Below are 20,402 nucleotides of genomic sequence, written 5' to 3' on the forward strand. Positions count from 1 at the left end.
AAAGTTCAGGGAAAGGGAACTTGCAAACCCATCATAATTCCATAAGCTTTGATTTAGGTGTATAGCAGATTACTGAAAAAAGGATCTGATTTAAGAGACAGAGCCGATACTCAAAAGTGGAACCTCCAGCCTGAAAACAGAGGCAGCGTTTTAAACAGGGACTCTTCAGTTTTCCGTGGGGACTCAATCCCCAAACAGAGCTGCCACCACGTACCTATCATAGCTCAACAGTGACTTAAGAACTACAAATATTAAAGTTATTCCTTAACTGATAAAATGGAAACTAAAAAAAAAAAAAAAAAAACAGAAATAACTAAACTCTGGAAATATAATTGCTTAACCATTTCTTTGTATTTTTATTGAACATTTTTTAATTTTTTTTTTTAATTTCTGCCCGGTTACGACAATTAAATGGGAAAACACAATTACAATTCACAAACTGTGGCATGAAAAATAACACACACCCCATCAGGAATTACACCCAACCCTTTCCTTTTTATTCATTCAAAAGAGTCCAATGCACAAGTGTCAAATATGAGCACTGTCATTTTTTTTTTCTTAGAAGGGGGAAAACATTTATTCTGGCAGCGCTTTTACAATTCCAGGAAGTGGCTTTGATACCACAAGTTGCAGGAATAGAAACCATAACAAACTTGGAGGGTGTCCGTTTGCGAGGCAAGGGACTACTTGGTTGGAAAAGACCCCCCTTGTGCTTAGCGAATTGCCTGTCAGCCTCCACTGGCTGAGTCTTCCCAGGTGTTGAGAGAGAAAACGGAATTTCCTGCATAGACGGCGAAAATTCCTGTAGAGCAGAGTGTTTTCTGTATCTCCAACCCTCCTCTCCCTCTGAAGCAAGTTCTCAAGCTTTTCTGGAGCTTCTTTCGGTCACATGACCCTCTATCATGATGACCTTTTTGCTAAAACACATGTGACACCAAGATTTCTTCTTACACTGCTTCTCTAGGATTCAGATGACAGCACAAAACATCATTTGTCAAAAAATAGCAGATATTAAGAACATGGGCATTTATGTTCATAATAATAGCAAATACTTTGCAGGGAACGTCACCCAAAGGAGCATTTTTTTTTTTTTTTTCACTTAATAAGGTCCCCTGGGGAGTTAGCCCAAAGTCACACACTTAAGAGTCTTTTCAAAAGACGGGTCAAAGTCAGTTAATTTGACAGTTTAGAAACTATCTCATGCCAATTAGAAAACTTTTATGCCCAACAATTCAATGGCCCATAAAGCAATTAAATGTTACCATTCAGGTCACATTTACACACACACACACACACACACACACACACACACACGCACGCATGAGAACTGTGACAAAAGGATGAACCAGATTAATCTTGTGATTGGGTTCTAAAAGAAAAGGCAATCTCAAATTTGAGGTGTCACAGGTATTAAAAAACACAGAAATGGTCTGATCTCATTTGATTTTATGATCATAAGAAATCATACTGGTTTAACTGGAGGTTCTGGAGTTAGTGAAGTTAACCCCTGGGTTAACAAAATAGTCTACAAAAATTGATTTGTCATTTTTTGCAACATAGCTGCTTGAATTGTTTGTTATTTCCTTTAAAAATACGTTGAGACTTTGTATACTGTGGAATTCCAAGAGTCAATACTTTATAGAAGAAGTGAAAGAATACTACCAGCCCACTCCCTTTTCTTGTCTTATACTGTGTAAGAAACAGTTTTACACATTTTCAATCAACTCTTGGGAGAAAGCAGATGTAAACAGAGTCCTTTACATTCTCCAAAGAATGTGTTACTATTGCAGCAGACGCTATTTGGCCCCAATTAAGAGTAGAAGAGAGAGCAATTTGTTTTTTAAGTTTTACTTTGTGGAGATCTGAAAACAAGGCTTTTACTAGCTCTGGGCAGTAGAGGGTCCAATCAGAGGCTGTGTATTTATAAATAACCAATGTGGGATTATGCTTTCCAATTAGGCAACTCACTATCTTAAGGTCTGACAGCCAGATGTGGAGGGCTTTCGAAGTGCTCTGCTAAATTTCAGACTGTTCCAGAAAAAAAAGGACTTACGAGCAGAGCTCTTTGCATGTTTTAGTACTGACTCCTGATTATCTGAAGCTATTGAAAGACACAGGTTTTCTAAGAACTCGCTGACCCATCTGTGCCCCTCCCTGGAGAATCCCAACACCAGGCCTCCATCAGCACATCACCTGTGACAACCCACAGTCAACACCAAACCTGGAGGAAGGGACACTGCCCAGCACTAGTGACATGTGAGGGAAAGAAAAGGAATAATCCCACTGCCCTGCCCAACAGTGTACAGGCAGGGACCTTTATTTAAAAGAAGGGGAGGGAAACAAATGTTTGCCTGAAATGCACGTTTAAGGTTCTTGCAGATTATTGGCAACTTCTATGAACCAACACTTAATCCATGGGCAGACAGAGAGATCTCTCTTTTTTTTAATCTGAGAAGGATTAAAGAATAAAGAATGAACAAAAAGGTCTTATGCTAAAATAAGAAACCAGCCCCACCTTGGCACAGTTCTCATGCAGAATATTGCACCCAGTGTTAACTAGCGCTAGAAGCTTCAAACTGTATAAATTTAAATGTATTTGCATATTATAAAAATAAAGATAAACATATACATATTTTACACTAGTTATGGAACAGCAATGAATGGTCAGTCGATCCCTCTTTCACATTGAACAGAACTGAAATCTGAGTGCTCTAAATCCTGCCACCTGCATTGGAACTATGGCTTATATGTGCACGGAAAACAAAATCCCTGAGAAGCCATTCGACTTTTTTTTTTGCTTTTCTTCAAGTAGCGCTCTCCTTGGAGGATCACAGTTCTGAGGTTCAGGTTGTAAAACATTTGCTCCATATCCTCTCCCACCCTCCCCTCTGTCCCTCCCCGCCTCGTCCACAGGCCAGGTGTGCTCCTCCTCTGAGAGCCCCCTGAACGCTTATGCACCCAAGTTCACGGACACTCTTGGGAGTGTGAAGGGTTGGCCAGGTACGAAAGATGGTCCAGGTGAGTTCTGATGCTCTCTTTTCTCCATGGAAATTCCACAGCCATAAAAGTCACTGGTTTCTGTGCTTTTCACCAACGTTCTTCCTACACGGGTAGATGAGAAGAAAGCACAGAAATGACCAAAGGTAATAGAGAATGATATTCTCAATTATAAGAACAGGAAGCGATAACATGTATCTATTTTTTTGCACAGATTTTCATTTCTACTTCTAGAACTCCTTATTAAAATGTAAATGTCAGGCAATTAATGTTCCTACAAAGGAAGGCGTCTTTTTACTAGAAAGCTAGGCAAACATTTCCGTTTCTGAGTTAAATTCAGTTCAGACAAAAAGAGGGGACTACACTAATTAGCTACAACCACTTATTCCATAGTAATTTCACAGCTTAACTAGATTTCTAATTAGGAACCCAAAACTCTAAACACAGCACTGCTGCCTTTCAAGAAACACACATGAACACACACAGACACACGCTAAATAACCCTCTAGGAGGAGGAATACTGTACAGACGAGAAGGCGAGAATGGATGACTCTCTGGACTGAAAGGCACGATTTCACTTAGTCATACAAGCAAGGCTGCTGAACTGAAAGCCGGAGTAAGATGAATGTAAAATGAAGAAACTGCTCCATCTTCAGCTAATGAAACAAAGCGGCATTCAACTTACACAAAATGGTTAGAGGAAAAAAGTTCAAATGTCCCCATCCCTTATTTCAACTTTCCTATAATGACATGCAACATGATGTTTTTAGAACTGTTTTAGCAACATTTAAAAAACATACGAAGACATAAAAAACTGATGATCCACTTCTCCCACCCTCCACCTCGCCTCTCTCTCAATGCTGCTTGATTTTATGGAAACTGATAAATTAGCATCTACCTAAGACCTCTCTCCAGCCCAGGTAAGAATCGGCTGAGCATAAGTTTAATAACAACAGCACCAAAAATATGCACCTTCCATTTACTAAGTACTTACTCCCCATCAGGAATCGCACCCTTCACCAGGGTGCATTATTTGATTAATCCTCAACTCGTAACACTCCTTCAGGGAAGCTCCATCCGACTTTGCATTTTAACAAGAAAGAAACTAAGGTTCCAAGAGGTTAAATAACTTCCCGGAGGGGAACACACCAGAGAGCAGCAGAGCCAGCCTTCCACAAGGGTTATCTGACTCCAAAGCATGCTTGACAGCTAAAAGCGAGGCTGGACTACTTGAGCCCTCGGGATAGTTTCACATTTCTGTGGCACTCAGCCAGGACGACTTTCTGACGGCCTATTAATATAGGAAACTTCCTAGTAGAGAAAGTTTTGCAAACTGCCTCAAATTCAAGTACTAATATAATAAATCTAACCGTGAAGAGGACGGCAGTGTGAAAACACACGTCTCCACAAGCAGTGTACTCCAGTGGTGAGAGTTTTGGGTTCGTATGGGAGACGTGCTACGTAAATGTTTTTCTCACTGAATCTAACGAATCTTCGGAAACACAGACAGTTGCGTCTGGCTGTCTGCTCCCTCGAGCCACACGTTAAGACTGAGAAACACAAGAATACCCAATCAAGGGCACCTAGAGGGAATATTCCACTGTTCAACGGAGGAAAAGGAAAACCGGTTTGAACACTTTTCCACATTGATACCACTTTTCACATTTGGGCTCTTAGGGAAAGAAAAGACTCATCAAATTGCCAACTTTCTCCACCTGTCACTGCTTCTCCATCTCAATAAACTCATCCTCATCCACCAAGATCCACCTCAAATGCTACTTCCTGGAGCTTTTCCCGATTCCTCCTGGCAGAGTTCTTTCTTCTCTGCGCCCACAGGACTTTGTTGATACACAGATCGTGGCAGGTATCACATTTTAATTGTAATTAGACACCCACAAGACTGTCTGGTTATGTCTTTGATCCCCATTCTCCCCAAAGAGGCTATTAGATTCTTGAAGGCAGGGTCTGGCTTAGTCATTTCTGCGCTCTCAACACCTGGCACAATGCCTAGTAGAAGGCAAATACTCAACAAAGATCTGCTGTATGAATGATGAATAAGATGTGATGAAAAAGTCACAGGTAAAAGATAGCCAAGCCATTAGGAGATCATTGCTCTAATGGAGGTGTATAAGAAGGACTAAGGAGATGCGAAGGAAAGTCACTGATTTCAGTGAGAAGGACTGAGGATGGCTTCTCAGAGGAGTTGACACTGGACTTTGGCCTTAAGGACAATGGGCCTTCATCAAGGAGGAGAGAAGGGGTGGTAGCTAGCCATGGACTGAGAGCCAGCCGGGGGGGGGGGGGTGACTCACCTCTCCCACAGTAAGGGAGTGTCACGCATGTCAACAGGGTAGCTGGGGTCTGACTGTGAGTCATGCCCAGGATTTTGAACTTCAGCCTACAATCACCAGGAAGCCATTCCAGGCTTTTAAACAGGGAGAGACGTGACAGGGTCTGACGTTGAAAGATAACACCGGTTTGAAGGACAAGAAGACTAGAGAGAAGGAGGCCAGTTGAGACTCAATCACAGGAACCTTGGCAGGGCCAGGTGGACCCAGAGGAAAGCACGGGCCAGAGAGAAAGTGATATGGCCAAATTCGCTCATGTCAAGACACCCTGATAAGATGGGATAACAGTTCTCAGGGGAAGACAGCACATGGGGAAGAGGGGAGGGAAGCATTGACGCTGACAGGCTCCTAGCTTGACAGAGGGGTGCAAAGCTATGCCATCACCTGAGGCAGGCAGCACAGACTGATGAAGAGCTTGGGGGGAAACCATGAAGCCTAGAGGACAGCCAAGGGAGATGCCAGGTAGGACACTGGAAACAGAGGTCTAGCATGAAGGGACAGGTCAGCCTGGGGGCTCAGATCCAGAATCCTCTCAGGTTACTGAACCTGCTCTTCCTGGGATGCAACAAAATTATTCAAGGTATGTAGAATCTCAGCCTGAAAATGAAGCCAGACCATGTGTATTTACCATGCCTTTTCTTTTCTGTGTTCTGATGCTTTGACATCTAGGGTCTTGCTGACCCTGGAGAAGCTGCCCCTCCCAGCATCAGCCAGTTCTGAGCATGCTTCTCAGATACAAACCAGCTAATCCAGAGACCACACCCAACCACCTCCTTTATTGGGCTCTCACTCTCTGGGCCACTACCCATCTGTCCTCATCACTCCAGCACCAGGTACCAGACAACCAGGGATACGCCCTATGCCCCAGAGCCCACTGAAATGATTCAAACTGGCCAATCCTCGGCCTGCTCACCTGGCCCTGCCCATACCTTCTAGCAGACACCACAATACATGCTCTTGCCCACAGTTCCTCCCTTTCTCTCTCTGCCTCATGATAGACCCCAGTATTTCCCCGTGTAGCCCCCCATGGCATGGCATGCCCCCTCCTCTTGGGAACTGTGAGTATAAACTCTTTTCAATGGCAGTCATTTCTTAATCTGTTGGTCTTACTGTACCTCCAATTTTCCATTACTGCACTGTATTGTAAAACAAATGTGCAAGTAAGAACTTGCTGTGAAAACAGCACTGAACCCAGGAGCCTGATGTGGATTTCAGGCCCAGCTGTGCCACTCAGTGACTGTGCCTGTGGGAGCATGGCTTGGTCTGGGACTCTTCCAGGGTTGTTAGGAGGATCCAATGAGTCAGGGGGTTTCGTTCTGAGACGTGCATCCAGGCACTGCAGGCATTTGTGACTAGACTATGAAAGAAATGATACCATGCATTTCCTCTTTATCCCATGAGGATGAGGTTAGGGCATCGCTGTAACTGGGTAACTGCAGGTGGCCTTATAAACAGATCTTCGGGAATTCTACCGTGACCTCTTTGTGGCAGCAGAGGGGAAGGTAAGCCAACATTCTTACCTGCCTATCCAGCACACACGTTTACCTTCCTTGGGTTGTTGTTGTGTGCTATCAAGTCGGCTCCCACTCCTGGTGACCCTGTGAATGAGTGATGTCCACAATGTCCTGTCCTCAACAGCCCTACTCAGCTCCTGTAGACTCATGCCTTTGGTTTTCTTTATGGAGTCAATCCATCTCATATTTGGTCTTTCTCTTTTCTTGCTGCCTTCTACTTTCCCCAGCATTATTGTCCTTTTGAAAGAATCCTGATTTCTCATGGTGTGCCCAAAGTAGGACAGCCTCAGTTTTATCATTTTTGCCTCCAGCGATAGTTCAGGCTTATTTTGCTCTGGGACTCACTTATGCGTCTTTCTGGCAGTGCAGGGTACCTGTAAGAGCTGTCTTCCAACACTATGTTCCAAATGAATTAATTTATTTCCTGTCAGTCTTTTCCACTGCCCAGCTTTGCACCTGTACATTGTAACTGGGGATACGAGGGTGTGGACAATCTCAGCTTTAGTCTCTAATGACAATTCCTTGCACTTGATGATCTTTCCCAATTCTTTCATTGCTGCCCTTCCAAGTCTCAGTCTTCTCTTGATTTCTTGGCTGCAGTCCCCATTTAAATTGATGGCTGCACCAAGGTAAACAAACTCTTTAACAATTTCAATGTCTTCATTGTCTATGTTAAAGTTGTGTAGTTCTTCTGTAGTCGTGATTTTCGTCTTCTTGATATTCAAATGCAGTCCTGCTTTGGCACTTTCTTCTTTCATTTTCCTCAGAAGTCATTTCAAATCATTGCTGTTTTCTGCCAGCAAGCTGGTGTCATCTACGTATCCTAGATTGTTGTTATTTCCTCCACCAATTTATCCCTCCTCCTTCATCTGAGTCTAGCCCAGTTTTTCATATAATATGTTCTGCGTGCCTTGGGTAGGCACCTCAATTAATAAGCTAAACATTGCTAGGTAAGTCAGTGGGTTGATTTCACTCTAGGACCTATATTTGCATTTTGGAATTTTTTAATTACAACCTTTATACACCATCTACAGCGTACACCACTAATATTCCCTAGTAGAAATAAGAGCAACTGAATTTATTGAGCGCTATTCACTCTGTGTAAGGAATAATGCTAAATGCTTTCCCTGCAATTGTCTACATGCTCATAGTAACGCCATGAGACACGCTCTGTAATCTGCCTCTGACAGATGTCTACAGTCACAGCACTAACAAATCGTAAAGATTCAACCCAGGAAGTCTAGCTCCAGAGCCCATCAAACTGCCTCGAGAAAATAAATACAAACACTGCTTTTAAAAAGTTATTTGCTGTGTTAAGCAACTTGAGCTTTTCCTGATGTTATAATCTTGCATAAAATTAGAGTAAATTTTTTTAAATGACTTCTTTTTTCCCACAAGGATCTAAGATGACTGATATATGCAATATTATAGTAAATTAGACAAAAGAATCAAGCGGTTTCCATACTTTTAATTCCTAAATGCGTCTTGATTCTAGGTAAGGAAAAGATTTGTAATCTTAAAATGTCTCTTCATCCCAAACCCCAGCCCCCTTTTTTTCCTAAACTCTCCAAGTCCTTAGGAAGCCCTTATATGTTTAAGAAACCCTCTCTGCTTCCCAGAGACTTACCCTTAAAAATTGGTCCTCCTAAAGTCACAGATTGGGTACAGTAAAAATGATGGCATAAGGGAAAGAAGCACTATCTTTTCCACTTAATTTTCCAAGAAAGTATGGAGATACCTAAGCAGAGAGGGAACAAATTCCAGTATCAATGTGGTTGATGGGAGACTAAATAATCAAAGAGACACTCTTCTTCCTAGCCTGTAAAAGTTGCAAGGCAATGAGCTGTCAGTCTTTGCAAAGAAAAAAACAAATCAATGCGATAGACCCCACAGGCAACCTCCACACTTAGCCTTCTCTTCTGAATCCCCACTCTCCATGTGTTAAAATCCTGTGGTCAGTGAAGAATTCTCCACTGTGAAAAGCCAAATTCATCTCGGTCCATTGATTTTAAAACAATTTTTATCAAGTCCGAACTAACTAATCCGAGCGCAGTTAAGTATACTTTGCCTGTTTATTTGGTGAGATAAGAGCCAGAGTCCTCATCCTACTTTTTATAAAAGGCTATTTCAACGGTCTTAAATATCCTTATGTCATAAAAATGTAACTGCCTAAATTCCTATGCAAAGTAATCACTATACTTTTGAAAATACTTATAAACAGTAAGTAACTGGAATTTTACTGGGCTCTTGCTTGAATGAGAATGCTACAGTATATAAGCAATAATCCCAGTTTAAAAGGTAGTTTTGAAATGCAGTGTCTCAGCCTTGCCTTTTATTATTAGTAGTACTATCTGGAAAAGGAGAGAGCTTAGCCCAACAATTTTAAAACCTGCCCATTTTTTCTAATTCTGTAACATATGACCTGCCAAAATCAGAATTAACTTCCTTTTCGGTCCCACCACTCCACATATGATGGAGCGCAGACAGACGTGGTACCACCACAAGAGAAGTGGCAACTGTCAGGAAATGAAAATGATATATTCCCATTTCCTGTATGTTCAAGGGTCAGTCCATTAAGAAACCACATGGAAGAATGTGGGTTGCATTCCAGTATGCCTTAAGGTAAACATTTTCATATGCTAACCAGTTGAATTCTCTCTGCCTTTTAAATGAAAATCCGTAGATAAATTGGGTTATCTGGCAGTTTATCAGAGTATATACTTTAATTGGTGGTGGGGGGGTTGGTCTAAACCTCTTTGGAAATGAGAAAGAGAAACATTCTACAGGGTACCTAAAAATGAAATGCAAACAGCAAGCTGTCATTTGCCCAAAGAAGTTCACACTTCTCTTCTGAATTGCAATATTAAGTGTCTCAACCTGCAGAGCAACAAGATGGAGACAGGAATTCACAAATAAAATTTTTAAAAATAAATTTAAGAAATTATCCTTCTACTTTCCCCTAACTTTTAACATTGAAAGTATATTTTGCCCCTTATGACTCCTAATGTCCAAGGCTCAGCATCTCTTTAATGTCTAGGGGTCAGTTAGGCTGCCATTCAGAAGTTCTAAAGGATAAATATGTGAGGTGATGGATGTGTTAACTAGATGCGGGCATCTTGTAACAATGTACATGTGTATCAAATCACCACGATGTGTGACTCTGTTATACCTCAATAAAGCCGAAAAAGAAAAAATCAATGGTTGCCAGGGGTTAAGGGGGGTGGGAGGGATAAGTAGGCAGAGCACAGAGGATTTTTGGGGCAGTGAAAATACTGTGTATGATACTGTAATGGTAGATAGATGTTGTTATACATTTGTCCAAACCCATAGATTGTACAACACCAAGAGTAAACACTAATGTAAACTATGGACTTTGGGTGATTATGATGAGTTAGTGTAGATTTATTAGTCTTAACAGATGTACCACTCTGGCGAGGGATGTTGATAGTGGGAGAGGCTGTGTGTGTGGGGCGGGGGGAGGTAGGAGATATATGGGATCTCTCTGTACCTTCTGCTCGATTTTGTTGTGAACCTAAAACTGCTCTAAAAAATAAAGTCTATGTTTTAAAAAATTGCTACCTATACCAAAAAAATAAGTTCTGAAGAAGATTGATCTCCCACCAAGCAGCTCTGCTTCCTCTCTATGGTCCAGTTAACAGGGGGCTGTGGTGGGGGGTGCCAGTTAATTCATGCCCCTTTACACTGAACTGGGCCCAGGATAATGTGTTAATTTCTTTAAAACTCACAAATCTTGTCTAATACCAACACACCAGGAAGCAAAACCATTCCTGCAAGTGACACTAAAAATATTTACTGACTACAAGGAGCTAGGCATTGTATGAGATGCAAATGGGCATGAAGTTTCTTTCTGAAGTGATGAAAATGTTCCAAAATTAGATTGTGGTGATGGTTGCACAACTCTATAAATATATTAATAACCGCTGACTGGTAGTTTTATGGTACAAAAGTATACCTCAATAAAGCTTTTAAAAATGTATCAGATAAAATCCGTATCCTTAAAGAGGTTAGAATTATTCAGAGCAACACAGTAAATTGTTACTACGTGAATTTTCACCTCATCTCACGAGCAAATATCCTTGATAATCAGCCCAGGATAGCCAAAGTATGGAAATGACTCACATTTCTACCTGATAATCAGCAAAGGGGACAAGAAGCCACTCTGCTCCTGTTTCTCCCTGGAGGGTGAGGTGCAGAAGAGGCATTTCATTCAAGTGTAACCTCTTCCCAATGGAACGCTGGTAGAGACCTCAACCACCAACCACCAAGACAACTTATGAGAGTAAATCACGTTTTTTAAAAAACCACTACCTACTCTTCATTCTCTGTCTCTCTCCATAGAGGAAAAAAACACCTAGAAAATTTTTAAAATGAGAAATAGGAAAGTTTGGAATTCATAAGGAAGATCCAATCAAATTAACAGCCAAGAGTTTTTCTTTATAAAGCACACTGTAGCACCATTATTTTACACATGGTCAAAGGCAGGCTGTTAAGTAAAAGTCTCTGATTTGACCTATAAAGGAGAAGAGTAAACTAGTCAAAGAGGATCTTGGGATGTCTTTTTACAAACCACCATAAGAACTAGACCAATGACCTGGGAGTGGGGTGATTATGCTGGGATGGTCCTGGTTGATCCCTGTTGTCTGGTATAATTATTAACAGCCCTCCTGCCAGTCTCAATCCTTTCTGGATTCCAACAACGAATTACGTGTTCAGCTCCAAGGGTGAACTGAGGGTGGAATGGAGGGTGCCGATCCATGCAGCACAGATCAGTCTTGCCTTGGTGTTGCCAATTGGTTATTGACCGGAGAGAGGCCCTACGGCAAAAAGTAAGGCCCACTGGGCAGGGAGCCCAGCCTTAGAACCATGGAGAGAACTGAGGGATCAGAAAGTCCAGCCTACACACATTAGAAGCCTCTGGGTGGCTCTTTTTTGTTGTAAAAGACTTACGCCTGGCCCCTCCCTTTGGCAATTCTGGTATACACTCCTGATTAAGAAAGCCCAATCTTGACCAGCCACTTGTGTTTTATGGGATGCTAGAGAAGTAAAAGATCACTCTGCAGTGACCTGCTTAAGGTAACTTGGCTGGAGCTGCAAAGCCAGTGCAATAGCCTCAGTCTCCTAATTTCTAGTGCCTTCTGGGACCCCAAGTCTAACTCTCAGGTTCAGATGCAAACTATGTTAACGTAATGACCACCTCCTCTGACAGTTTTCCTCATCAATACCCCCAATCTCCCCCTTCTTCAGGGGACATGAGCTGTGTGTGCTTGGGGGCAGAGGTGTGCATAAAACTAGATGGCACAAAGGGGGGTTTTGAATCCAAGTGGACTTTTCTATAAATGGCCACAATAGAGATAACTCTTTCTTTGCCTCCCTATTACAAATTGGTAATTTCCAAGAAAAGTCCTGCCAGAAATATGAAACTTTCCTGTTTAGAGAATATTCCTCCATTTAGAGTTGAGACATACTCCGAATTTGCCATCCCTTTTATGAGAGTTTTTTTTACCCATTTGAAAATAAAACTGTTCCCATAGCTAGGTCAGAAGCAGTTCAATCCCTAAAGGTATTCCCTCCAGCATCTAGATATCCGAGTCTGTGTGGCTCTGATTACCCAAGTCTTGGAAGCTGCTTGTTCATTTAGGTATAACAAACTGTGAGAGACAGAGAGGGGCCGACAGCACCGTTTCCGGTTGGTATCAATGTCCTTCTGTGGCAGCACAACAAGAAGTCCACAGGAAACACCGATAAGGCTGGTTCCGTGCCACCGCAGTTTCTTGGGCAAATGGATATTATAACTCCTGCCTCTCTCTCACCTTTTAAATGCCACGTGGCTATGGCAGAACAACAGGTTAACGTCTCTCCTGTCTCAGGAAAATCTATGCCAGTGCAAAGTGTATTGAACAAGGGTGTCCCTCCATTCCATACCCTGCTGTTTCCATAATATCCCCTTATCCTTACTCTATGTGTATCTGAAAGAAAGGCACCAATGTACACCAATTCAAAGAACAGTAAAATTTCTGTTGTACGATACGTTCAGGATAGGGGATATTCTGCTTAATATGAAGTTACTATGTGATCTTAAGAAGCACTTCAAGATTTCACAATGTCTTAGGGTCATATTGTGGTAAATTATACTTCGTGTGTGTTAGCTAAAATGGCATTCTGAATATAACAGCACTGGATGAGAGTTTCCATTGGGTGCTCAGTGATACTTTCCAGCAAGAAGAGATTAGAAATGTTCTGTTGAAAATGAGTCCCTGGTTTGGAGAAAATGGGCAGCAGCCTTCCACTGCAGCTGCTAATGAATGAGATGCCACCGTAGACCCTGGCTCTGCAGAGAGCATACCAAAGAAGGCAACGCTGACCCCTCAGGGATATGAGCTTCTATCACACACAGCTCTCTGGAATGCAGCCGGATACAAGTTTCTCAAGCTGAGATGACAAGTCACCATTCTCAAATGCAAACTTTCCAACCTCCCTATAAAAAGCTTATCTATGAAAAAAAAATTCTATGTGGCCAGCTAGGTAGAAAAACGAAAGTTTCCTGCAGGAATACTTTGCTGTATAAGTCATGTTGCTGATATCACCCATTAACCAGATCTGCTCCAAGGAGACCTCGGCTGCTATTTTTCAAGATTTCAAGTAACAAAGTATTCATCTCAATTTAAAAGTGGCCTATCTGGTTCTTAATACTACAAAAAAAACCAAACAGGATGAGTCTTACCTATAACACTAAGCTAATATTCTATCCAAAAGTTAGTTCACACGTGTACCTTCTCTGTCTTGAAGTCCGTTTTGGGGAAGGTGGGAGCAAACTGCACAGCCTCTGATTATCAAGGACTGATAGAGAATCAGGGCCCCACAGCAAAAAATAATCATTTACAGATTTTCCATAGGCTTTTCTTATTTAATGGTTCCTCGCTGTTTGAAGTGAGGGCCTACTTAATTCTGCAATGACAGAATTAAGACTATCCATCACAAAATGCTCTTTTTGGTTGCATACACCTGGCAAATATACTAAAAACCAATGAATTATACACGTTGAGTGACCTGTATGGTATGTGAATGATATCTCAACAAAGCTGTTAAAAAATGTTATGACTTTTATCAGCAAAAAAAAAAAAAAAAATCACAAACAAGAAAAAAGTTTCTAGTTGGCTGCATAAGCCATGGTGTTGACGTCACCCAGATAACTAAGTCTGCCCTGGCGGTGCTTGTCAAGGTTTGTTGAAAGGTACCTTAACTTGGCTTTTTATTATCACAACCACGGAGGCAGGATCAGGAGTGAGGACTGGGGCCAGTTCAGAACTCACTTGGAACAGGGGCTGATCACAGTCGGTGTAGGTGGGTAGACCAAGGCAACATTCACTCGCTCGCTGCCATTCTTGGGGCAAATGATCTCTGCCACGCCTTCTGGTCTGGGCTGACTCAGCAACTCCCCTGCAGGAGGAGAGAGAAAAACGCATCCGTGAGATGTGCCTTAAGAATGGGACCACTTTACAGAGAAACACAGCACTCAGGGATGGGGGAGGCAAGGAGAAGGGCAGGTAGTGAGGGAGTGAGGGGTCTACAGACAATGGAGTCAGAGAACAAATGTGCAACCAGAACAGCAGAATTGGTTCTGCTCCCCTGGTACTGCCTAAATTCTCATCTGCATCACCATGGAGAATGTTCTCATGGTTATGGCAGGGAGGCCATCGTTCCAGACAAAGACAGCATCTGCCACTATTCTCCTCACCTTCCTTTTCACAGACTGACCCTGGAGATCTTGATCTAGACGGCATGGCAAATTGAGCCGGGGTCCCTGGAGCCCAGCGAAGCAAGGGCTGCCAAGGAGGTGTTGTTCCTAATTAGGATTCGGGGCAGATGGGATTTGGGCAGACCACAGCATAAATGCATAAATGCATAATGCTGCATAAATGATCTGGAAAGGCATCTGACTAAAGGTGTTATCAAGGTAAACAGCCCATACTGGCAAGAGGATTTTCTGGGTAGGTAGGTGTGCAGATTTGAAAGAACCAACACAATGCTATCTTATGAGTAATGGGGGTCTAGTAAAAGCAGATAATTAACTTAATGGATTACTACAATACCCAAAGGAAATCTGTGTACTCTGCACGCCCTGGATAGACTCTCTCTCCAACCAGATCCTTAAATCTCTAAGAGCAGTGATGACTTCCGTGCCTCGGTTTCCTCTCCGCCACCCACTTAGCCAGCACCACCCTGCCCTCTCCCTGTTCTTGTGGCCAGCACGGTGCTCTCACTCAGAGAATATTCAATAAATAGCTTCTGGCTGATGATGGTACACGTTATTGGCTAAATTCTCCTACTTAAACCTAGAAAGTAAATAAACCAAACCAAGGACACAAGGCATATGCCAACTGGGGAAAGACGCTACTGAAACAGAACGTCAACTCTATGGCAGCCATCACTTTGTATCACTGATTTGAAAGTCTAGAGACCCCAAAGTGTACGCCAACATGTGATGAAACAAAAATCCTTTGCCCCAAAATACTGTATTTCTAAACGCCTCACCTTCAGCAGAACTCACATTAATAGAGCACGCCCACGTGCCAGCACTGAACTAAGAGCTTTAAATGTACATCTCATTTCATTTTTACAATGTCCCTGTAAGGTTTATCCTCATCTCACAAATAAGGAAGCTAACACTCAGAAAGGTTATGTGGCATACCCAGAGTCAAGAGGCAGCAAGTGGCAGACTTGGGATGTGACCTTGGGAACCCATCTCTGGGGCACTTTCTCTTTGCCACCACTCTCTAATACCTCCCCAAAGCGGGGACTACTTCTTTAAGTCAGAAGACATCTCTCCCAGAGAAGCAATCTAAAAATAGTGTTTTTAAACAAGGTATTAAGCATGGAAATATTTGTACTTTTATGAAATACATTGATTTCCTGGTTTGAACATTTTCATATGGCTTTGCACAGTCTGAACTCAATGTAATGTGAGTTCCTTAACCAAACCACTGTAAACACTGAATTACTGCAAAAGTTAATTTAGCATTATTAGCTTGTATCATGGACATACGGGGATCAGAACTATATGCCAACACCAGCTGGGAAAAGATTTCAAAATATAAAAATGCAAATTAAAAATGTAAACATTAAATGATATCAAAGTAATAAAATGAGCCAAAGTAATAGCATGTTAGACTGGACTGAACCTTGGAAGTCATCCAGTCCAAAAACCACTTCATAACTCAGAAGCTGAGTCTAGCAGATTTGCTCCAAGTCCCACAGAGAGCTGGCATCTTTAAACCAATCAAGCCACCAGGCACCATGAGGCTAGAACTGCAACAAGAGGGTATTCGGAACACCCCAGGCCTGCTAACACCGCTGGTCACGGACCACCCTCTCCTGCTTCCTCACCTGATATTTTCAATTTCTATCCTCTGTCCTAAGATTGCCCTCAAGGCTTGAACATACACTGGGCTTCTCTGGTTTCCCCTGAGAACTCTCCCCTGGTTGGAATTTCACAAAGACCTCAGCTCTGTCGGCTTTCAGCTGCCCAAGTGCCCAGGATAACAACCGCAGAGTCAACCCCCACCCCAGGCACCCATCCCTGGCATCAGCCTGGCACAGCTGGCTTCCTTGCTGGGTATGTTATAGGTTTTGGTGAGCAGACCAGTTTGCTAGATAATTTGAAATAATCTGCAGTAGACTATGAAGCACTGGTTATCAATTTCTATTAAACCAATAGCTTTACTGTCCCCTTCTCCCAACCCCCAGATTCCCAGTATCATACAGGATCAGGGAACTGGTTTTGTTTGAGTCCTGTCCCTAGCAGACTGCCAGCCACTGAAACAGAGCACAAACGCTGAAGGCACCAAGGAGTTCCACGCATACACAAACTTCACTTCATGCTATAAAATAGTACTGAGCAGCAAGCAGAACAGTTCACAATTTCCAAGACATCTGTGTACTCCAACAAGCTACTGCATGGTGCCAGTATTCTTAGGATTTAAGAAATGTGCCCAGTTGCTGCTACATTAAGAAAATAAGAAAAACAGCTTTTTCCTTAAAAAGACTTTCTTATTACAAATATGAAGAGTGGTTCAAAATACATCATTTACCAAAATAGAAGCTAGTCATCTCAAACTTATTTAACACAAACTTGATCTTCAAACTCAAGTACAGTCATTCATTGAGCATCTAATCAGGGAGACCTCAGTGTGGGTGAGGAGCTGTAGGAGACGCAGCGGATACAGGAGTCTGAGGCAGGGCCTCCGATGTGGAGGGTCTGGGCATCCGAGAGGAGCTACATGGAGCTACAATTCCAAGTGATGGGTGCCCCAAGGAAAGTGACGAGATGCTAGAGGAGTAATGAGAAGGAGAGACTAATACTGATTTGCAAGATCGGAAAAGACCTCGAAAAGTGGGGAACACTGACTCAAAAGACCCGGTCATGTTCATTATCAGAATGGAGAACAGTGCGAGCACACTACCTGATCATCATGCTGCCATATGTCTCAGGCTGAAAACAAACACAAATTAACCCCAGAAGAAAAGATAATGATCCCAGTAACAGCTAATATTTCTTGATCACTTAGTATGTGCTTATACTATAAATGTGTTATCTCACTTAGTCCTGGTGCCAATCTTATGAAGTAAGTACAATTATGATCCCCATTATATAGAAGAGCAAAGTGAGGCTCAGAGGGGTTACATAATTCACCACAGTCACGAGGAGGAAGCGGCAGTGGCAGAATTTGGACTCTGGACTATCTGACTCCACTCTTAATCGCCGTATAATACTGTCCTGTGGCAGGGAGAGCGTGATGATTAAATCAGACAACGTACGGAAAGCGCTGAAAGTTGTATCCAGCATCTAGTAAGTTCTTGACACTATTACTGTAGTGATAAGATTTTTTAAAAAGCTTACTCTTCCAAATATATAAAGAATTCATACAAATATATGATCATTACCCAGATTCTCTACAGTAAAGCAATACACAAGGATTAGACCAGGAATTATCTACATGCAAAACACCACCTCAAGAGAAATTTGAAAACTTCAAATGAAAAACATTTAGATTTATTACACATCTGTCACCACTAGCAAAAGCAAATAAAAAGATAAATCCCAAAGTTGGTGGGAGCTGTAAAAAAAAAAAAAAAGAAAAAATTACACTTACAGAAAATATGTTAGTGTAGCGTAAGGAGAAATATATGTGTAACTTGGTATATTTCCGTTTTTAGGAACTTGCTTCAAGGAAGTGGGCCTTTGCTTCTGACAAAAATTATACAATGATTGCTCACAGCAACACTATTTATAAAACAGTGAAAACTTGGTAACCCCCTCAAATGTCCAATGGGGAAATGATTAAAAACTATGACACATTCATAAGACAGAATTCTCTGTAGTCTTAAAAACAACGTAACTGACATTTCTACGTGGAAATGTAAACTTGACAGCACATTCTAATTAGAAATATAAACTGATAAAGAACACAACGATTTTAGAGTGAAATGGATCATTCGAGATTAAATGGTGCTGAGATTGTTTATTTATTTTTATCTTTGTCAATAAAAAAAAAAAAAAAGACTGAAGTATGCTTCACACTGAAGGGAGATGCCAACTTTAAATGCTGGTGCTTTCACTTTTGCTGGAGAATTTTTATCCACGTGCAGTTTACAGTGCAGTCAGTCTTTCTGAAGATGCAGAAATCTGTGCTGATGAACAGAACACTGCATTTACTGAAGCTGTAAAGGCCACAGCACAGTCTCCTTGTGCCCATTCAAGTCATGAAAAACTGTTCTCAATTACTCTGGCTCAGGATTTCTAGCATTAAAATCCTGGTAAACTCTTACTGTTTTTCCCCCTCTGGAAGGACAGAGCACCAAGTTTATTATGACTTTTTAAAAACCAACAGAAGATAAGTGAAATGAGCTCATCTTCTTCAGCTAATCATCAGAATTCTAATACTGGGCAAATTATGCAAAATATTAAAAATTTACCATACTGATGACCCAAACCACGATATTAAAAGACCCAAATATCTCTTTTCAGTGCAAATAAAACCCACTTCCTGATCTAGGATGAAGATCTAAGTTGAATATCCCTCAAAATAGCAAAAGTGGTTTAGAAATGGAAACAGTTTAAAAATAAACAATTACATAGGTTCTACTAAATAAGGCATTATCTAGATGTCTTCAAGACCTGTTTTAGCTCTAATATTCTAAAATTCACACTCCCCCGCTCCACCCTGCCCCCAACTCCCCAAAGTCCACTGCTGTCTTTTGCGTGTGTGTGTATGTGAGGAAGATCAGCACTGCGCTAACATCTGCCAATCCTCCTCTTTTTCTTTTTTTTTTTTTCCATTGAGGAAGACTGACCCTGGGCTAACATCTGTGCCCATCTTCCTCCACTTTATCTGGGACGCCGCCACAGCATGGCTTGCCAAGCAGTGCGTCGGTGCGCGCCGGGGATCTGAACTGGGGAACCTGGGCCACCGCAGCACAGCGTGCGCACTTAACCGCTTGCGCCACCAGGCCTGCCCCCCACTGCCGTCTTTTAATTACGTGTGACTCTGGATGTAGCTGCAGTGAGATGCATGAATGCATGTTTCCCACGTCTTCTCAGGGCAAAGAAGGCATCATGTGAAATCAATGAGCAGGAAGGTTCCCCACTTTGCAAGCCCCCTAAGTTATCAGAGACAGCAAAGACTGGAGAACTCCATGGTCACTCTTATACGGAAAAGGAAAGTCAGATAGAGATAAAAGGACACCTTGTCTTAAAACAAAATAAAGGCAGAAAGTACGTACATAGGAGAAGTAAACACTGAACATTAAAATGTTCAATTTAAAAACATGCCACCGTGCGCACTTCAGAGGCGAGAAAAGGCAGCAGAAAAGCTCTCTCAGTCCCTGTTGGTTCCGACATAACCAACCCTTTGCAGACTGCGCCGCCTCTTCTCGTTTTAGGGGAGGGTCCCTCACGCCAGCACTGCCCCCCACCACAGTGCCTCCCTCAGGACCACGGCTGGGTGGCTCCTGCTCGGCCGCTGCTCAGAAGAAATAAAATAAATAGACCAGGTTCTACTTTTTGGTAGTCTTGATTAAAAAATAAAAAAATTCCATTTTGTGAAGTGACTTTGGTCTCGGCCCTTGGAATATGAATTATAACGGCTTTTAGAAGAGAAAGGGCCTGCACGAAGTAACCAACAAGTTTTTGTGAAGAGCAGAAACAGAGCTGGGCCTTCCATCTCCGACCCAGGACTGTGCCCATCCATCTCTGGCAGTCTTCTTTCTCATAGAACAGAAGTAAAAATTATGCATAACTATGGAAATATGTCCTTCCCAACTTATAAAAGTTGTCTTAAAGTGCCATTTAATAATAGCCAATGAGAATAAATGGAAAATTTTAAAACTAAATTTAAAATGTCATTTAAAGGCATTTTCTATCATATTTAAACTAAAGGTGAGGTTTAAACGTAAATTTGAAATGAAAATGAATTAAAGGTAATGTAGTTTTGGAATTGATTTTGGAAATTTTACCATAACCTTT

General features: G+C 41.9%; 1 protein-coding gene across 3 annotated transcripts in view; it reads right to left on the reverse strand.

The window, feature by feature from the left end:
• Positions 1-329: 329 nt before the first annotated feature.
• MFHAS1 (multifunctional ROCO family signaling regulator 1) overlaps positions 330-20,402 on the reverse strand; it is a 97,425-nt gene continuing 77,352 nt past the window's right edge. The window contains exons 2-4 of one of the 3 annotated variants that reach the window (XR_009216032.1): positions 14,191-14,317; positions 8,487-8,597; positions 3,017-3,102 (exon numbers count right to left, since the gene is read on the reverse strand). Coding sequence is in view for 2 of the 3 variants with exons in the window: in XM_058525134.1 (XP_058381117.1) it covers positions 3,069-3,102; positions 14,191-14,317 (161 nt within the window). In the remaining variant the exon portion in view is untranslated. Of the gene's footprint in view, positions 3,103-8,486; positions 8,598-14,190; positions 14,318-20,402 lie in introns of all 3 variants that reach the window. The other 2 variants (XM_058525134.1, XM_058525135.1) reach the window with 2 other exon arrangements.

This window comes from Diceros bicornis, chromosome 29, assembly GCF_020826845.1.
Source record: "Diceros bicornis minor isolate mBicDic1 chromosome 29, mDicBic1.mat.cur, whole genome shotgun sequence".
NCBI classification, from domain to species: Eukaryota; Metazoa; Chordata; class Mammalia; order Perissodactyla; family Rhinocerotidae; genus Diceros; species Diceros bicornis.